Source organism: Onychostoma macrolepis, chromosome 10, assembly GCF_012432095.1.
Source record: "Onychostoma macrolepis isolate SWU-2019 chromosome 10, ASM1243209v1, whole genome shotgun sequence".
NCBI classification, from domain to species: domain Eukaryota; kingdom Metazoa; phylum Chordata; class Actinopteri; order Cypriniformes; family Cyprinidae; genus Onychostoma; species Onychostoma macrolepis.
Window position 1 is genome coordinate 23599042 of NC_081164.1, and position 21403 is coordinate 23620444.

At 34.8% G+C, this 21403-nt stretch overlaps 1 protein-coding gene across 8 annotated transcripts in view; it reads right to left on the bottom strand.

The window, feature by feature from the left end:
* LOC131547859 (membrane-associated phosphatidylinositol transfer protein 2) overlaps positions 1–21403 on the bottom strand; it is a 68023-nt gene that overhangs the window by 14332 nt on the left and 32288 nt on the right. For 6 of the 8 annotated variants that reach the window (XR_009273039.1, XR_009273037.1, XR_009273038.1 and 3 more), the window contains exons 3-17: positions 19441–19655; positions 18944–19065; positions 17030–17263; positions 14995–15327; positions 12942–13037; positions 12756–12860; positions 11600–11661; positions 9117–9361; positions 7671–7860; positions 6328–6447; positions 5892–6121; positions 4655–4833; positions 3491–3661; positions 2046–2183; positions 43–207 (exon numbers count right to left, since the gene is read on the bottom strand). Coding sequence is in view for 5 of the 8 variants with exons in the window: in XM_058788590.1 (XP_058644573.1) it covers positions 43–207; positions 2046–2183; positions 3491–3661; positions 4655–4833; positions 5892–6121; positions 6328–6447; positions 7671–7860; positions 9117–9361; positions 11600–11661; positions 12756–12860; positions 12942–13037; positions 14995–15327; positions 17030–17263; positions 18944–19065; positions 19441–19655 (2605 nt within the window). In the remaining 3 variants the exon portion in view is untranslated. The remainder of the gene's footprint in view (positions 1–42; positions 208–2045; positions 2184–3490; positions 3662–4654; positions 4834–5891; positions 6122–6327; positions 6448–7670; positions 7861–9116; positions 9362–11599; positions 11662–12755; positions 12861–12941; positions 13038–14994; positions 15328–17029; positions 17264–18943; positions 19066–19440; positions 19656–21403) is intronic. The other 2 variants (XM_058788588.1, XM_058788589.1) reach the window with 2 other exon arrangements.

The window sequence follows — 21403 nt, forward strand, 5'->3', positions numbered from 1 at the left end:
TCTGCTAACCGACTGTCTGTCTGTGTGTGTGTGTTAACTTACTGTTGGCAATGTTGGAGGCAGTGTAACTGTCCGCTAACCCTGACACCTGGCTGGCGATGCTGGTCTCGCTGGCCCTGCGCAACCCGCGGAAGGCTGGGACGGATGCTGGAGACGAAGGATTGGAGTGATCCGCAAACATGATGCTGTGAGACTGCATCGCATCCGCTGTGAGGACCAAAACCAGCAATTACTCGAACAGACCAGGAACTGACAGGGAAATTTGGGCCCAGAAATTGGACTAATCAGTACTGACTAAATGTCCGTTCCAAAACCTAGTGAGCTGCCTATCTAGACAGCAGTCTATCTAATAGGCATTACAGGTGCGCTCACAGGGCAGCAGAGATCTCACTAGATTTTGGAACAGAGCTTAAATGATGCATCATTATTCATTTGTAAAAGGGCTATTTGATTCAAAATGATGAAAGGAAGTGAAAAGAAGATGCAAACACAAAACCAAAGAGAGATAAAAGTAGTAAATATTGCCCCCGAGTTCATTCTGACAAATTCTGATGGAATTTAGGACAGCATTTACAGCTGATTATTTTATTAGAAGGCCTCATGGGGCATTATTTACCAAATAGACATGCAACCCATCATCAGAATCAGGATTTGTCATTAGTCACAGTGCTTGAATTTAGATTTGTCTTATTATTCTTGCTGTATTGTTATTTTAAAGGTGAAGTGTGTCATTTTTTTGGGGATTCTGGTTTCAAACAGGTTTCCTAAACACTGCTCACAGGTTGGAGTTATATTTTTCACCAAAATTAAAAGAAAGAAATATTTAGGAATTTAAGGACTATTATTTTCATAAAATTAAGCACATTTCCAAAAGCATTATAATTAATATAAAAATAAATATATTATGAAATAATATATACTAAAATAATTAATGAATTTCTAAAAATAAATTATATTATATAAAAGAACTACATTCTACTATAATTTATATTCTATTAATTCTAATATTTGAAAAATGTCTTTTTTTAAATAAAAACAAACAAAAAAAAAAAAGCACACTTCTTTCCAATTCACATAGCTCAAAAGTAAACAGTGAGTAAATCAATAAATAAATAGCTATTCATTAAGTAAATATTTAATGAATGATATATTATATTATATATATATATATATATATATATATATATATATATATATATACACACACACACATACAGTCATGGCCAAAAATATTGGCACCCTTGGTAAATATGATCAAAGAAGGCTGTGAATATTAATCTGCATTGTTAATCCTTTTGATCTTTTATTAAAAAAAAAAATCACTGAAATCTAACCTTTCATTGGATAAGAATTTAAAATGGGGGAAATATCATTATGAAATAAATGTTTTTCTCAAATACACACTGGCCACAATTAACGGCAACCTTTTATTCAATACTTTTTGAAACCTCCATTTGTCAGTTTAACAGCTCTAAATGTTCTCCTATAATGCCTGATGAGTTAGAGACACCTGACAAGAGATCCGAGACCATTCCTTCATCCAGAATCATATGTATATATGTATATGTATATATATATAAAATTGGTTAAATATTCTTTAACATAATAGATACATAAAAATAAATAAATATATAAGTAAAAAAAAAAAAAAAGTAAAACATCCTAATGCATTACATTACAAGTACTGGGGCAAATATAATATGATCTTTCTTTTGATTTTTTGGTGAAATTTAACGCTCTTTGGAAGTCAACCCATGAATGGCTTATAAATGTGTCCACATTAAGTTTTTTTAATACTAAAAAAATACAAACACACATTGATCACACTTTACCTATAAATTCAATACCATCAGATTCACATTGCAGCAACCAGTGGAAGGAAGTCAGTCAAAACTCAAAACAACAAGCCCAAATCAGAGAATCAATGTCAGAGCAGACACACAAACACAGCTAATGTGAAATGAGAGCACACGCCACACAGGGTGACACACATAACAGGGGTGATTACGCTAAAAGGATGCAAGAAACCAGGAATGGCTACACACACTCGGCGGGGGCCGGCATGGCTTGCCAGTTGAGCACAGGGACGGGAATGGAAGTCTCGCTGATGCCATCCTGACAGCGCTGGGCGGCACAGCTCACACTCTCCAACAGGAGGTGAGGGTTACTCTGGATGGTTTCCACTGCCACATGTCAAACCCAGCGGCATGAGGGACGTGGAGACATGAGAGCGACGGGAAGGGGAGAGAGACAAAGAAACAGAAAATAAAGACAAATAACAGACAGAAATGACACGAACCGAGACACGAGAACAACAGTCGTGAAACAAACTCACGACAGAACTGCAGTGATGGACGATGCTCTTTTACAAAGTGCTGCTTTAAACCATTAAAATAATAATGAAATACAGGTGATCACACATTGGCCCCGTTTACACTGGTATTAACACCCGTGTAGGGTGATACAATGAAAAAATCAAGTGCAAACGAGATCCAAAATGCTCTGTGATCCGTCAGAAATGCATGCACCACATTGCATTTGAAATGAAAACACTACTGTAATTTGTTCAAATGCATCCTGGACAAAAGACCGGCTACTCACCTGTCAATCATCCATTGCACTAAAACAAATATGCAAACTAGACATTTATGTGCAGCATTCTGTTTTTTTTTTTTTTTAGCATATTTAGCATTTTTAATCACATGCAGTGAGACATCACATAGCGAATGATGTATGCAGCAGGGATATTATAGAAAACATACTAAAACTAAAAACATTAACATTTTTGTTACTTGAAATAAAAATTCAAAAACATTCACTGAACTAAAATTAAATTTTATTTCAGCTATCTGCCAAGGAAACACTTCTTACTTTAGTTTACCTTGATGCACTAAAACTAAAAACAAACAAACAACACTACATAGACATATTAAAAATAAATAAATACAAAAATACAAACTATAAAAATATTTTTTAATTATATTAAAATTTACAAAAAAATAAATAAATTCTACACAAATATTAATTTCAGCTATCAAGGCAACATTTCTTATTGTCATTTAGTTTACATTGATGTACTAGATAAAAAAAATATTTATTTTTTTTATTAATATATATATATATATATATATATATATATAGAGAGAGAGAGAGAGAGAGAGAGATAGACATTTAAAAATAACAAATAAATATTATACAAAAAAACCCATAAAAACATAAAACTTTAACTACATTTAAGAGAAACAAATTATTAAAATGTTAATAAAAAATATTAAGGAAAGCTTTAATCATATCTCGATACTAAAACATATCATCAGGGACTGTCCACCTAAAATCCAATCACGAGTGGTCAGAGGAGACGCATTTGTTAATACCAGGTGAAAAACAATGCTCTGTCTCGTCTGACCACTCGTGATCAGATCACTCCAGACAGGTATTAGTAGCAGGTGTAATCCGGGTCATAGCAGGTGTGCGTGTTCTCCATTCTTACCCAGCAGCGCTGACTGGCCGTCACCCAGCGGGAAGCGCTGGTATCGCGGCACGCTAAACGGTGGCATCAGGTGGAAGCGCTTCTCCAGCAGGGGCTCCAGACGTGAGGCAGAGGGATCCGCCGGGTGGAACAGGTTGTAAACCTGCTGGCACGCCGGACGAAGATGAGCCACTGTAGGACGGAAGAATGAAGGAAAGGAAAACGTGTTAAATTGACCTAAAATTCTAGAATACATGTTATAGTTCACTTATACATTACAGAGTGTAAGGGTTGGTAAGATTTTTTAATATTTTGAAAGAAGTCTCTTCTGCTCTCTAAGACTGCATTTATTTGATTAAAAAAATATAGCAAAAACAGTAATATTGTGAAATATTATTACAACTTAAAATAACTGTTTTCTATTTGAATATACTGTAAAATGTAATTTATTCCTGTGATGCAAAGCTGAATTTTCAGCATCATTACTCCAGTCTTCAGTGCCACATGATCCTTCAGAAATCATTCTAATATGTCGATTTGCTGCTCAAGAAATATATATATATATTTTATTATTATTTAATGTTGAAAACAGTTGTGCTGAGTAATATTTTTGTGGAAACTGATGAATGTACTTTTTCAGGAATAGAAAGTTCAAAAGAACAGCATTAATTTGAATCAAAAATATTTTATGATATTATTAATGTCTTTACTGTCAATTTTGTTCATTTTAATGCATCCTTGCTGAATAAAAGTATTCATAATATTCATCTCTTTAAAAAATGATTGGCCCAAAACTTCTGAACAGCAGTGTATTTTCAGTTGTTGTTTTTTTCCATCATAAACTAGCTAAAAAAAATAAAATAATGTTGCCTTTGGTGTTATGCCTTCAATATTTTATTCAACACATTGATCATTGTGTTTGTTTTGTCTGACGAGCTCTACATGACAGATGTCGGATTGGGAAACTCCCATCAGCACACTGTTCACGTTCTGGCCCTCTAAAACAATCGCTCATAATCTGCCAGCAACTGATTTAAGTTGCTTATAGGATTAATATGTTTGAAGCCTTTAAAAGATTTGAAAGACTGGACTTCAGAACAAAAACAGCATGAACAACGGAGATTACACAGTCCCGGTAATCCATCAGAGGAAGTCACATAATAAGAGTATTCAAGGTTAACACACCGTCCAAAGAAGGGACGACGGTTTTCCTCAGAGCGAGAACCAGGCCGAGCGGAGAGCCGAAGAGGAAGAAGTCGGACACTTCGAAGTCAAACTTTCCCAGAGCGCCTCCTCCCTCCAGCATGGTACTGCTGCTGGACCGGCGCGACCCCGGATCGTTCCTCAAAACGCTGGAGTGCAGACTACATACAATTTACAGAATTATTTTTTATACAACTGCACAACTTTTACATTATTACAACACTGATATGGAAATGTCAAGAAATGTATAATCTAAAAATAAAAAAATTAATGAAATTATGAATGAATAATTTTTATAATTAATTTTGTATAATTTCTTAAACTAAACTATTGCAGAGTTCACATTTTTTATGCATAAACAAAATGATTATGACTACTGGAGAAGTACTTAAGTCCTTAAAATCATTTTGATTCCGAATCCAATTGCTAAAGAATCATTTAGATTTTGAACCACTTTAAAACATTTGACTGAAAAGAATGATTTAAAATGTTTTACAATCTCAATAAATATTAATTTTTAAAATAAACTATCGCAGAGTTCACACTTTTTGCGCAAAATAAAAGTCCACCTAAGATTACTGGAGAAGGATTTTTGTCAAAGAATTTTGATTCAGATCAATCTGCTAAAGAATCATTTGATCATCAATCATTTGGCCTGATCCTCGCAATCACTCGATTGATTCAATTAAAAGAATGAAAAGAATCATAAAAGGTTTTACTCTACATAACTCAATAAAATACTATATATAAAATACTGAAAAATGTTCACTATTTACTACATAATTTTTCATGATTTTTTTCATGTAAAATATAATACAATACTATATAATTTAATATATTATATAATTCAACATTGAAATATTTCCATTATTTACTACGTATTTGTCCATGAATTTGCATCAGTTGTAAGATTTCTCACCTCTTTCAGGACTGGAAAGCAATTAAATAAATATGACTTTTTTCAGGTTTTCCATGACCATGAGAAACCTTTTATAAAATATTTGTAATATTTTAAAGTATCTTGTATTTTTGAAAACTGCCACTTATTGCTTGATATAGAAACATAATCCCTGATATTATCTGCTTTACCTACAAGCTAATATTAGCCAATTCCAATGCAGTCATGAGTATATTGTGTCCCTAATCATGACAAATGAAAAAAGACACATTCACTTAAATGACAGCCTGGCTGAAGAATGTAATCGGGTCAGTGGCTCACCTGGTCAGGAAGGCCTGGTGCTGTTTGATGGTGTCGAACTCGTAGGTGGAAGAGTCGCTGCGTTTGCGGGGCAGCTGTTTTTTGGGGTCGTCCGGACCGCTGGAACGAGGAATGTCTATATTACTGCGGCTGAGGTGGCGACTGCCCTCCAGAGTCAAACCCGAGCCCGAGCCTGAACCCGAGCAGTGAGAGCTGTTTATAATGATCCCTGGTGACAGCAGGTCATTGTCCTGCAGAGGAAGTGAAGCCGTGCTTAGTATTACAGGGGTCATGTGATGGAAAACAGCATTTTTCTTGCTCTTCTGAAATAAAAGACTTTGATGTATTACTGCTATTGACACACTTACAAATACAAAAGGATGCAATTTGTCTTATCTGTTATGTTGTGATTGATTACAGGTAATTAATCACTGTCTGGATGTGTGTGTGTGTTCACCTGCACACTGACAATGCTGCCGCGTCGGCTGCTGTTTTGACTCTCTGACACAGTGATGTTGCTGCTGCAGAGAGCATCAAATCCCAGAATGCCTCCCACACAGTCACCAATCAGACACACCTGCACACAGACACACATTACATCACATGTGCTGGGCAATGAGGAAAATGACCATTTAAAAACAACATGAAGCAACATTCACAGCACTTCCATGATGCGTCACTGTTGCTAGCACAGTTTAAGATGCAGCCAACATGTTTCAAGCATGATTTAACACATTGCTAACATGTTTCTATTGAATTAGCTCATTGCTAACATGTTACTAGCACGATTTAACACCTTGTTAACATGTTTCTAGCATGTCATAGCACATTGCTAGCATGATTTAACAACTTGCTTGCACATTTAACATTCTAACACATTGTTAACTTGTTTTAACATCTTGATAACATGATTTTACATATTGTTTGTTTTAGCCTGTTGCTAGCATGATTTAACACACTGTTAGCATGATTTAACATGCTGTTAACAAGTTTCTAACATAATTTAACATTGCTAGCATGTTTTAACATTGTTAGCATTATTTAGCACATGGCTTGCATGTTTCTATTGAATTAGCAAATTACTAACATGTTTTAACACGTTACTAGTATGATTTAACACCTTGTTAACGTGTTTCTAGCATGTATCAGTACACTGCTAACATGTTATAACATGCTGCTAACATCACACATTGTTAATAAGTTTTAACATGTTTGCTAACAATTTAACATGCTAGCATGTTTCTAGCATAATTTAGCACAATGTTTACGTTTTAGCATTTTGTTAGCACGATTTAGCATGTTGCTAGCATGTTTAAAACATTACTAGCTAGCATGTTAATAGCATGTACAGCTATGTGGGACTTGTCTATGAAAGTCTAAAGGCCTGTTCACACCAAGGACGATAACTATAAAGATAGCGATAAAGATACAGTTCTAAAAATCGAGTCCACACCACAACTATAACGATAAATTGTAATAGATTTTTCAGTTTTTATTGTGTGGTTTATGAAAATCTGATGTCCAATCAGTTAGAAAAGATACATTTATTATAGTTTTTATTTTGTTGACATGATCAGGTCAATAAAATAAAAACTATAATAGAACCTCAGTGATACTAAAATGATAGTATTATTTTAAGAACACATCATTTGATGTTCTTCTGTATATAAAGCACATTGATCCCAAAAGTTAATTTTAGACTCTTCATCAAACACGCTAGAACTAGATGCATATTTCACTGGCGCACAATTTATAAATAATCTGTAAATAAACACAGAGAGAAAAACCCAAAGCACTGACCTGTCCGGTGAAAGTGGCTCCCTCCAGGGATTTGATGAAGTCACCATAGACCTGATTGGCTCGCACTATGACCGTTGCCACGGCATCCTGGTACTGTGGTGCAGAGGTGGCCAATAGGGGCAGGGCGGCCAGAGGGATGTGATCCTGACTGTTGGAGAGGCAGCCTTCGTCATAGCTGTAGGGACTCAAACTGTGTCAAGGACACAAGAACAGAGAGCATGCTGGGTCATTACCAGCCACCAACAGTTTTCTACACCGGATTAGCATGAAGAACCGCATACTACCATACTAGTCTTTCTGCAGCATTCATGCAACACTCATATGATCTAAAGCAATTGCCAAAATGTGCTGTGTTTACAGCAGTGAATACTCTTTCCCACAATGCAATTTGTTTTCAAAGGTGTAGTGAATCAATCAATATCAACAACAATTTGAATGTACTGCGAAAAAATAAGGCATTTTTCACAAAACTGGATGTTGCTTACTAAATTAAACATGTGATACAGTGAAGGCACTGACAATGTAGCGTACTATTTAAGTGATTTATATAAAAATGTATAACTTTCAGATCTGGTGCCAAAACATTAAGGATCTCAGACTAAAACATATTTGGATACATTTACAATGTAAAAAAACATAAATATAATTAAAATGTTAAATAAACAACAGCATTTAACATTTTTTAAATGATTTGTTATTATGAAGTAATAATAATAAACATAAATGAGTATTTATTATTATTTAATGAATAAATTATTAAATTATTAATTGCAGGGAGTTTCAGGAAACATTAAGCAGTAATTCTAATCTATTTTTTTCCCTATACCCAATAAATAAATGTATCTATTAGTACATTTATTTATTAATTAAAAAGTATTCATTTAAGATTGATTTCTTTACTAATTAATTAAATGCCAAGTAAATAAAATAACTTTCTGGAAACATTATGCTGCAATAATTGTAATTATTTTTCTAAACCAAATAAATAAAAGTATGTATGTATGTATGCATTTATTTATTGAAAATAAATGAATTAATTAATTACTTAAATTACAGGGACTTTCTGGAAACATTATTAAACAATAATTCTAATCCATTTTTTCTATACCAAATAAATGAAATTATTTATTATTACCATTTAAAATAAAATAAAATAAAAATAAAAATGCAGGGACTCCGGAACCATTACTAAGTGATAATTGTCAAGCTACTACTGAAATTAATTAAGTATTAAATAAATAAAATTATTCCTTATTACTAATTAGTAGTTATTTAATAATAACAAAATTAAATAAAATAAAAACGAAGGGACTTTCTGGAACCATTATTAAGCAATAATTGTCAACCTACTGAAATATTAAAAAGTTACACCCCAACACTACCTAATGACTACCAGAGGTGGTGTTTATTCTCCTGGCAGTGGATTGCGTGTGTGTTCATGCTCACTTTGACACCAGAGAGAAGGCCTCCACACACACGGCTGGACACGGAACCAGGCGGATGGCGATGCGGCCCAATGCAGAGGGGTAATGAACCCGCATCACAGCATCAAACGCACTGCTGATGGTGTTGACGTCCCCCTGCTTGCTGTTCTGGTCTCCGCTGCCCGTATCCAGGATGTTTCCGCCGTGCAGGACCAGGATGAGGACGTGGATCTTGGACGGCTGTAAGCACTGCCGTGAGGAACAGTCCTGAGGGACACATTTGGACAGCTGTTTCTGCAGCTGCATACGGTTCATTTAAAACATCCACACACACTCGTGACAACATGCTATTGTGAAAGAGAACGACTTACTAACAAACAACACGGTACAGACCGCAACAGCAAGCTTCCGGAAGTACAAATCCCATTCAAAATCTCCATAGATAAATCGAATTTCAGTTCAAACACATAAATCTTTAAACACAGACCTGCCATGAGAAACACGGACATATGCTTCTGTAGAAACCACGTCACAAGTGGGTCGACTCAGATGACCAGAGCTAATATTAGCTACCTATATTGCATTAGTGGGGCTGCTGTGGTGTTAAAAATAAAACATAAAATACAGCAGTGGTGATTTCTATTAAGAAGCTGTCATTATGTTGATTATGACATTTTGGCTGACTTCACTGTCATACAAATTATTGCTCGTTAATTTTTATGCTCAATATCAAAAATATTTACGCATAAAAGTTAACGAATCTTATTTGTTTATGCTAGTTGCAAGTACAGATGTTTAATATTCAAAATAATACTCCTAATACTAACACTAAAATAAAATGTACTAATGAAAAGAATAATAAAGGAAAAGCAGCATTCAATTATTTTTATAATTCATATTTTTACATACTCTTGATAAAATTAATAAATAATTTGTACATTTAATTTAATAAAATAATAATATTTTATAATAATAACAACAATATTTTAAAATATATTTATTTGATAAATTTAGATTATTATATAGATATATAAAATGTGTTAAAATTAACACTTTACAATAAGGTTGCACTAGTTAATGTTAGTTAATGCACTAGTTGATGTATTAACTGAAATTAATTAACAATGAGCAATACATTTGTCACAGTATTTTTAAATCTGTTAAATTTAGTTTAAAAATGCTGAAGTTCATTGTTAGTTCATGTTAACTGAATTGAGGATACAGTCAATTATGCGTCCAGATATAACTTATTTCTTTTAATAATGTATTACTAAATGTTGAAATTAACATTAAGACTAATAAGTGTTTACATTTTTTTCATTGTTAGTTCATGATAAAGTAGTAGGTAAAATTATTACCAAATATCTAATATTAATAAATGTATTGTTATTGTTGTATAATTAATACATTATAATTATTACACAATTATAATACATTAATAAATGTATAATGATAATAATAATTATTATTATTACTACTACAAGTTCGATTTTAAATATTTATATATGATTAAATAATAATTATTTAAAATATCTTCATATTATTGAAACCTTATCTTCTCCTCCATAATGGCCAAAAATGTGTTGTTATGCAAATGTGAAACTAACTGAATAATTAACCTAGACTGCATTACATTCACAAACTGCACAACAAACCTTCAGAGCACCAGAAACATATACATTTTGCAATGTGAATTTAAAAAGTTTGATTTGTCCTATGGACAAGACGAATGGGAAAACACTTCCAGAACCCAGACTGCCGAAAAAATGGGCATCGCTGTTGACTTAAAGACTGCTTTGATAAAACCTCTAACCCACAGAAGAACTACATGTCTACATATGAAGAGTGTCTCTACTTTACAAAACAACACTTCTGATAGCATAAAATACTGTTTCAGGGTAAAAATCAGCTAAACTCTAAGCAAACAACACACTTCTAGCTCAGACGGTGTCGCTGTGACTCACAGCTGGGCGTTTGCGTGCTGTACGTCGACGCTTACGAATGCTGGAGCGCCGCATGGACCTGCGTCTCTGAGGAGCAGAGTTAAAGAGCACTGAGATCATCCCAAAGCCCTCAACCCCTGATCGTGCTCTTCCACCACACGTCCCCATCAAACCCTTCACACCATGAGAACTTGACCTTATGACTATATGCTGAGCCGACCTTTGCAGTGACAGACCGCCGTTTCATTTCGTCAAAGGTCATACGGTTTATTCACTGATAGTGTGGCGCTGATGCAAAATGAAATCGCTGTTGCATAACATACCCTCAGAGAAGCTCTAATGCTTTTTTCCCTGTTTTTACGTCAGCATAAACAACGTGTGACTATTGCTGAATTTCTGCTCCATTAGCATGAGTACAGATCAATGCGTTTTTCACTGCTACAGTTGCATTAACAGTACGACACTGCTGCATAAATATGTATTATGAAACGTTTATGTTGTAGTATATTTCCATTCATTTTAATGGGAAAGTGTGTATGAAAATGCACAGCTGCAGACATACCTCATTGAGCCGCTCCACGCTGGTGATTCCAGAAAACTCCCCACCCGATTCTTGATAGTCACCTACAAACATAAAATTAATGTGCTTAATGCAAGGGGGGGGGGAGAATCACATATGCATCATGATACATTTTTTTTTTAAAAACATATGCATTGATGAAAAGAAAAACACAAAACTAAAATCATTTCATTTATATTAATAAAAATGTAACTATCGATAAAAAATAAAGAAATTATCATAATAATTAAAATAATTGTATTAATTATAAGTAATTATTCATTTTTAAGTAATATATATATATATATATATATATATATAAATTAATATATTTTATTATTATTAATTGATATTAAAATATTTATATGTTGCTTAATTTATTCTCTCAGATTAATCTGCATTGATGCAAAATAAAAATACAAGTCAAATGAATAAAATAATTGTATTAATATTAATAAAGTACAGAAATAATAATGTAATTATTAATAAGAATATATACACAATTTTATTAATATTAATAATATATTAGATATGTGTGTAAACTCAATTTATAAATATTAAATTAATAATTCATTTAAGCAATATTTAATTTCTATATTACTTAATATATTAATATTACTACTAAATTTGTAAAATATGTAGTATTAAATTAGCATTATAATATTAATTTAATAGTTTAATACTTATATGTAAGCAAATTGCTATAAAATAAAATTATTTCTAAATGGCTATTAAAAGTCTATTATTATTATTATTATTATTATTATTATTATTAAGAAACCTAGTGTTAGACTTTCATCTGAACATGGGTTTCATAAGTGTAAAACCCTCCGCGGCCTGTGAGTCCAGCGAGCAGCGAGATCCGTCTCGCAAACAGCATGGAATTCAGTGTAATTAGTGTTCCATAATCTCACACTGTTTGACACAGACCCTAACCTCCTCAGAGTCAATGGGGCTCCTTTACCGCTAATCCTATTAAAGATGTGAAAATCTCTGTATTTGGAGGATGAATGGAAAAAAACTCCTTCCAGCGGGCTCGGCTTATGCATTACAAAACCAAAGCATCGGAAAAAATGCTTTGCATCACCCGCCTCGGGGGCCCAAAATACCCCCCACAATCGGAGAGCGTGTTGGACGGGTGAAGATAATCCCAGCGTACCCTGGGCTTCCTCTGAATCCGCTGTCTCGATTTTATCCATCAGATCGGTGGAGTTCCATTTGGTGATCTCCTTGGCAAAGATCTCCTCGTTGTCAGAGAAGTCCTCTGAGGAACAAGGATTCAGACTTTAGTAAATAACAGATTGCCATGAGCACCTTCTAAAACTCAGGATCAATCCTGCATTACCGTGAGCGTCAAAGAACTCATCGTCTGTGCTGTCCTCTGAATCTCTGGCGATGCTCTGCATGCGCCATTCAGAAATGCTGTGGCGTGAAGGACTTCCTGCACACACATTATGAAAAAAATGCACAATGCATGAAAAAAAAAAAAAAAAAAATCACATATGCATCATGATTCTCTCTCAAACTAATATGCATTAATGAAAAACAAAAACAGAAAAAAAAGGACTACACATAATTGTTGCACTACTATCAAAAATAAATACAATTTATTATTAATGATAAAATATATACATATATAATACATAGATATGTATAATAATATACATATTCACTTTTAATAAATTAATTTACATACATTTATAAATGATACATAATATAAAGACAATATAATATATACAATTATATAACTTAGTGTTATACTATTATATTCATAAATTGTTAATATTAAAATAACTATTTAAAAAGAATTTCATAATATTATGAAATACGATTACAATTTTAAAATAATTTGATATTTAAACATTACTCCAGTCTTCAGTGTCACATGATCCTTCAGAAATTATTCTAATATGCTGATTTGCTGCTCAAGAAACATTTCTGATTATTATCGGTAACACTTTACAATAAGGTGTCATTTGTTAACATTAGTTAATGTATTAACTAACACGAACAAACAACGAACAATGCATTTATTACACTATTTATTCATCTTTGTTAAATGTTAGTTAATGAAAATACAGTTGTTGATTGTTTATTCATGTTAGTTCACAGTGCATTAACTAATGTTAAACACAACTTTTAATTTTTAATAATGCATTAGTAAATGCTGAAATTAACATTAACATTAAGATTAATAAATGCTGTAGAAGTATTGTTCATTCTTACTTCATGTTTACTAATGTTGTTAACTAATGTTAACTAGGGGTGGCACGGTACACAGATGTCACGGTTCGATACGATTTCGGTATAACAGGAAAAAAAAAAAATCTACTATGCTCGGTTTCTTTTCATTTATTTTGAACAGACAGTAGTGCAATTTACTATTTTTTCCACCTAGATGTGAAAATACTAAATATTATTACATTGTTATATTATATATAAATAAAATCTGCAGAAGGCTACATATACACATATACATATACACATACATATATATACACACATAAACATATACATATATATATATATATATATATACATATAGCAGACCTTTATACAGTGATGCATTATTAATAAGAAAATAAGTGTTTAAAGTTGATTCTGCTGGTATAAGGAAACAGTTGAAGTCATCGCGCCAGAGCGTGCGCGCACACACACACACACACACACACACAAAACACATCAGTTTATCAAGATAAAATACAGTGAGCCAAACATCAGCGCGCCTCTGTGTCACCGTTGGAACGTGACTGAAATACAAAGCCTATCATTTACATAATAAATAATAGTTTAGCATTCAGATACGTTACATCGCAAATATGGAAATATTATGGAATATTTGGATTTGTGCCAAATGAGAGAGGTAGGATACACGAGCTCAAAGCCCCATTTCGCAAACAGTTGAGTGCACAAGCCTTTAAAGTACACTCCCTTGTCAGTGAGAGATGCGTTCAGAATCAGCACATGATTTTTTTTTTTTTTTCGGCAACTCTGCATCCGCTGTTCTTCTGCTGGCGGTTATTAAACAGCGTTGCATTACTGCGGGCGCCCCCTTCTGGATCAGGGGTGAATTGCCTGTATTTGTTGTGAGGCCTCATGCAACGAACCGAGATGTCCGTACCGTGACGGTTTGGTACGAATACATGTATCATGCCACCCCTAGTGTTAACTAATGAAACTTATTGTAAAGTGTTACCTTATTATCAATATTTAAAATAGTTACTTTGATAAATATTTTTGCGAAAAACTAAAAAAAAAAAAAAAAAGAATTTTTCAAGATTCTTTGAACAGAACGTTCCAAAGAACAGCATTTATATGAAATAAAAATATTATGTAACATGACAAATGTCTTCACTGTGTGAGTCATGCATTTTTGAAGTATGGCGGTGTGTACGTACCCCCTCTCTTCGAGGAACGCGAGGACCTGGAAGAGGTAGACCACTGCTTGGTCAGCTCTCCTCGCGCCTGCAGCGTGTCCCCCATGGTCCTCGTCGTGCCCTCGGCTTCGATGGAGCTGATGGCCTCCTTGGCTTCGTGCTCTTTCTCGGGGCTGGTGGCAGCGCCGTTGTTCTCGCCGCCCTCCTCGTTGCAGCTGTACTGCGCCATCTTCTGTGCCAGAGCCAGCTGCGTCTCCAGCTCCAGCTGCCGGATATCCTCCATGGTCAGACCGTACCACTCGTCCTGCCAACACCAGGCCTGCCGATGAGCGCGTACCATCACCTTCCTCAGCCCTGATGGGAAGATATCATGATTTTAAAAGTCACATCAAGCAAACTAGTTTAGGGAGGGAAACAACTGTTTGCAGTAGATTTTTACATCTTCTGAAGATAAAGTTTGCAAAAGTCATGGGGTATGCTATATGTTTTTGCAGCGGTGTTCGGAATGGTTTTTAATGCATTTATATGTGGTTGCTAAGGCGTTCTGGATGGTTGTTAGGTCTACGAGTTGAGTACAGCACTTACATGCTAGAAAAAGAGCCCCAGACAACAGATGGTGAGAAAATGTAACACGTACTTTAACAAAGTAACATAATTAGCTAGGTTACTTTTAAAAGTAACATTTCTCAATACTGCTGTCAATCATACAATTATAGTTTTTTTAATGAATTTTAGTTATTTTGATGTATGTTTTGTCATTTCTATAAATTTTTCTTTTCAATGTTATTTTATTAATTTAATTAATTTTTTTCATAGATTTGTAAAAAATTTACTACTTTAGTACTTTGACAAACTAAACAAAAATGAGAAATGTGCATTGTCTAGTTGAAATATGTTTTATGTAATTTCAAGTTATGCTATTTCAAGTAATAAAAAAAAACATACATGCATTGATGAAAAAGAAAAAAGCACATAATAAAAAGGACTAAAAATAATTGTATTAATATTAATAAAAATAAATAATAATATATTAAAACAATTGTATTAATCACAATTGATTTAATAATTAAAACAAATGCATTTACATACAAATAATACATACAGTATGTATAATAATATACACATACACTTTGAATCTATTAATTTGCATACATAATTAGCAATTATGCAATTTTTCATAATTCAGAAATGTTCCTTGCCTAGCTGAAATAAAATATTTTTTGTTATATTTTATTTCTATTAATGCTTTTATTTCAAGTAATGGAAATGTTTTTTTTTTACTGTTTTAGTTTTAGTTAACAACCCTGCTTCACTGATGAGTCTGTCTGTGAGATCGCTCAACATTTAGGGTTGATGTGTGGTTTGGCTTATTTCCTTGTGCGATTTCCTGGACTGATTAAGATGTGTCAAAGACGCAGTTAACCAGTCTTTCAGATAATTGAACTTGGTAATGAAGAGACGTGCGAACAAAATTGTTTTCACAGCGGCCAGGAAACAGCGAGAGGAAAAATTGATAAAAATAAAAGGAAATAAGCCAAAGATGGGAAAGAGTTTCGTAAATGGGGAACGGCTGGCAAATTATCCGAGAAAGGAGCCAATAAACAAGCAGATATCGAAGTAATGAAAAAGATTAAGCGGCGCTCGAACGGCACATGGAAAGGAAATTAATTTTGCCCTGATGTAGTCAGGAGGAGGCGCTTCTCTGAGCGTTGATTTTCACTGCATCAATCTCGTTTTCATTAAGTGCAGGTTAATGATTAAGGGCTTTTTTCCTGACAGAACGCTTGACACCTGCTGCCCACCCACGCACAACGATAACAGGACGTTACCAAGCATCATTTCACACAAATATGCAGCAGATGGATCAGCTGACTCATATAGAATTATTGGAGAGACAAATGTCCTCTCAGAGCTAATAACACTGGTGGACATATGGTAGAGGACACCACTGATAATAGCACTGGTACCAAGTTAATAATAAATTCACTGGATTATCGAAAATATGCATTGTTATATCATTTAAAAATGTTTCGTCTGAACATTTCCGAACACTTACCCACATCGTGAATGAAGCGTTCAATCTTGGACTGCATGCCCCAGTATCGAAACTCCACTTTACACAACTTGTAAGCACACATGACGGGCATTTTGCCTGGGTTGTTGTTGATTTCCGAGATCCAGTCGTCAGACAGGGGGCCCCGCTGGGTTTTATATGATTTGTAGAGTTTGGGGTCTTCCTCAGCCAGGTACTCATGAGGGGCAATGAATTCATTCACAATATCGATGGGATCTGTGAAAGACCACTGTTCCATTAGCAATCACAGTTTTTTTTTTTTTTTGGGAGAACAAGGCATGAAGGGTGAACAGGTTCATATATAGACTTTTATTGCAAACCAAATCAGTTCATCACAGAGATTTTATAGGACCTTCTGAAAGGTAATAACACAGACATTGAGGCTGTAAAACCTGGTTTATCTGTTTGTCTTATGTGCCATAAAGCTTTTCTTTTATTCAAGCAGCTTTGGCATGAGGAATCGAGTTGTTCCATTAAAAAAAAAAAAAAAAAGGATCACTACTTTTATGTCCATAAATGGAATTTTGTTTAGAAAAACTGACATGAAAACAGCATTGTCTGTATGTAGTGTGTGTATAGATTTCTTTTTACTTTACTTTGTTTGCTAACTTGTCTTTTGTGAAAGACCAAGTCTTATAGGAACAGTTCACCCAAAAATAAAAATCTGCTGAAAACTCACTCTCAGGCCATCCAAGATGTAGATGAGTTTGTTTCTTCATAGAAACACATTTGGAGAAATTTAGCATTACGTCACTTGTTCATCAATGGATCCTCTGCAGTGGATGGGTGCCGTCAGAATGAGAGTCCAAACAGCTGATAAAAACAATCCACAAGTAATCCACACCACTCCAGTCCACTAATTAACATCTTGTGAACTGAAAAGCTATATGTTTGTAAGAAACAAATCCATCACAAAATTCTTTTAACTTTAAACCATCTCTTCTGGCCAAAATACCAGTCCATAATCCTGTTTTGGACTGTTTTCCCTTGTAAACGGTGCTTGATCTGTGCATATCACTCTCCTGATTCAGACTAGACAACTTTTTCACTAGAGAAAGCAATAGTATAGACAGAAGTTAAAAACCCCTTGAAGGTTTTATTCATTACAATTCATTTCACAAGACGATTATTTGTGGATTAATGTGATGTTTTTATCAGCTGTTCGGACTCTCATTCTGACGGCACCCATCCACTGCAGAGGATTCATTGATGAACAAGTGACGTAATGCTAAATTTCTCCAAACCTGTTGAAGAAACAAACTCACTCACAGCTTGAATGACCTGAGGTTGAGTACATTTTCAGCAATTTTCCGCAATTCAGAGCTGTAATCTTTACTGTGTTGAGAACCTAACTTTGTAGGTCTTCAATTGTTCACGGTATAAGGTGCAGATTGCTTTCTGATCTTGGGTTGTTTCCTGTTTGTAGACTGCCGTGTCATCAGACGGCCTCTAGGTGTCTCCACAGCACACTCATGAAGGTACATGTTTTCAATAAGGAATGGAGTTATGTAACAGCATTCACAGGGCGCTTCCCCCTGCAGTGCCTGCGTCTGTCTGCGTTCGGCTCAGAGAGCCTCCAGTACCTGTCCCAGAGTGCAAAGGGGCGCTCGTGCAACGGCACGCTACCCATCAGCAGCATGGTACTATGTCAATGAATCGGCACACTGTCTGCATCTTAAACACTGAGGCATGACTCGAGAGCTCTTCATGGTGGAATGCTTGAGATTGGTCTTACAAGCAAGCAGGGCTCACATGTAAAAAAAGCATGCTAAGGACAGGATCTCTTGGAAATGCAACTTCTCAAGATGCTCAGTTGTGCTTTTGCAGTTCAAAAACTGTCAAAAGCATCAAATATATGCATTAAGCAGAGTAAAAATAAAGAAGGTGCAACAGTACCTATATCCCGTTGCCTCTTTTCGGCTGAGGACATGTTGAAGACGTCATTCTGGCAACCAGTGTCCGGCTTGTAGTACGTCTCGATATCGATGGAGAACTTTTCGACGAAAGGACACGTGTAGCTGCAAGACAGGCGAGGAGAGATTAACTCTGATGTAATTTCATCATATCAGTGTCATGCATTAACGCAACCGCTCTGCAATGAGGTTCGTGTGAGCTTATCCCTTCTTTATACCTAACATGACCTCTTTATTAAGTAACAGATATGTTTATTGCAGTAGGAGTTGAGCTGAACTCAACGTGCTTTGATGCAACATTCCTTATAAAACCAAAAAGATGCTTTAAGAAAGTAAACAAGGGTCTATTTTGATTCCATGTTGACTCCAAGATCAAAACAGCAAGCCCTGACTTGAATGTTAAAAGCTGATGTGGGCATTTACCGGAATACTTTTGAAAGAGAGCCAGAGGGTTTTATTATTAGGAGATCGCACACTCACCGTGTGCGGGTGTATGGGTAGGCGTTCCAGGATTCCTCTTCCACACGAAGAGCGGCTTTTGGCAAGATGGAGCGGAACCAGCTAGGGATGTGTTGGCCGATGTGGTAAACCTTATGGGTGTATTGACCAGAGCCACCTGGGCCGTCCCTGTAGGGTCGGTTCTCCAGGATCTCCACCCCGCTCCCCTCGCCTTCGCTCTCTTCACGACTCTTTTTCTGCAGGGAGGGAAAGGTCTGGGATAAGGGTTCACAGACTTCCAAATGGACCGTTATTATTATGAAGCCAAGTCACTTTTTTTGTATAAATCTCTTTATACAATACAGATACTTTCAAAGCAGCTTCACATTAATACAATGAAAATAACAGTGTTAATGTTGTAGAATTCACCAATTAAATTTCAGCTATAAAAGCAGCTCTGGAAAAGATAATACTTCAGTAACAGTGTCAACGTTGCAAAATTCACCAACTATAAAATTAGTTCAATTATTCAGCTACAAGCAGCTCTAAAGAAGATAAATGTCGATGCTGCAAAGTTAGTGTCGCTATCCAGCGTTCATGTTCATATTTGTCATTCAAATTTGTTGTTTCAATTCAGATCAATAACTGTGTAAAGTTAATCAATTATGAAACTAGTTAAATTGAGGATGCAAGTGTGTCAATGTTCAACATAAGTCAGTTCAATGATGATTCGATTCGATGAATGAGTGTCGATGTGCAAAGTTAGTGTCATTATCAAATTTGTTGTTTCAATTCAGTTCAACAATTATGTCAATGTTGCAAAGTACATCAGCTATTAAATTCAATTGAGTTGAATGAGTGTAAATTTTGCATAGTGTCATTATTCAGCACAATTCCATTTAAATTTATTTCAACTCAGTTCAAAAACTATGTTGATGGCGCAAAGTGTTGTTATCCAGCTTAATTCAGTTCATACTTGTTGATTCAATTCAGATCAGTAACTGTGTAAAGTTCATCAATTATGAAACAAATTAAATTAAGCTACAAGCAGCTCTACAGAAGGCAATTCAGCTCAAGTCAGTTCAATGTTGATTCAATTCAGATGAATGAGTGTCAATGCTGCAAAGTTGGTGTCATTATCAAATTTGTTGTTTCAATTCAGTTCAATAATTGTCATCGTTGCAAAGCATAAGTAGCTGTACAGAAGATAATAGTGTTATTTAGCTCAGTTGTGTTCAATTTTAATTCAATTCAGTTGAATGAGTGTCGATGTCACAAAGTCATTTAAAGGTACAATATGTAAGTTTGCGCCACTAGAGGTCGCATTTTCAAAACAATAACAGGCGAAGCTTGATGAAGCTATGAAGGAGGATGTTCACAGATGAGGTAATGGATTAATTTTTTTATTACCTGTACCTTCCACAGTTATTTTAAACAGCGAATACAGAGAATGTGAGCAAAGAACTTACATTGTCAAAGAACATTATGACTGACTTAAGTCTAGCACGAGTTTAAGCACTCTCAAAAAACTCCCCTTATACTCAGTAAAGCTGTCTATACACGGTTTTATGAATGAATCTCTTACATCATACGTACATCTACACTTGGTTGTCTATGATAAGAGAATTTGCGTGAGAGCTGAATTCAGTCAGCGAGCGCGTGCAGTGAACAAAAAACTCATCTGAACGCATCTGATTGGCCAATGTATTCATAAGCTCAACAGACTCGTGTGTGATTGGTTATAATGCACAACACTATAAAATCGCATTAAAAAAAATATCATGGTACAACATTGAGCAAATCTAAATTTAATGCTGCCGTAAACACTTTTCATTTCATTTTCAACTGTACTGCAGCATTTGTGTGCGTGTGTTGCCATAGTTTCTACAAGCGGAAACTGAGGATAGTGCGGATATCACGTCATTGATAGGCAACAATGACCAGGGACGAGTCATTATTTAAAATTGGAATTTCTCTGGATTTGCAAATGAAATATACAACACTG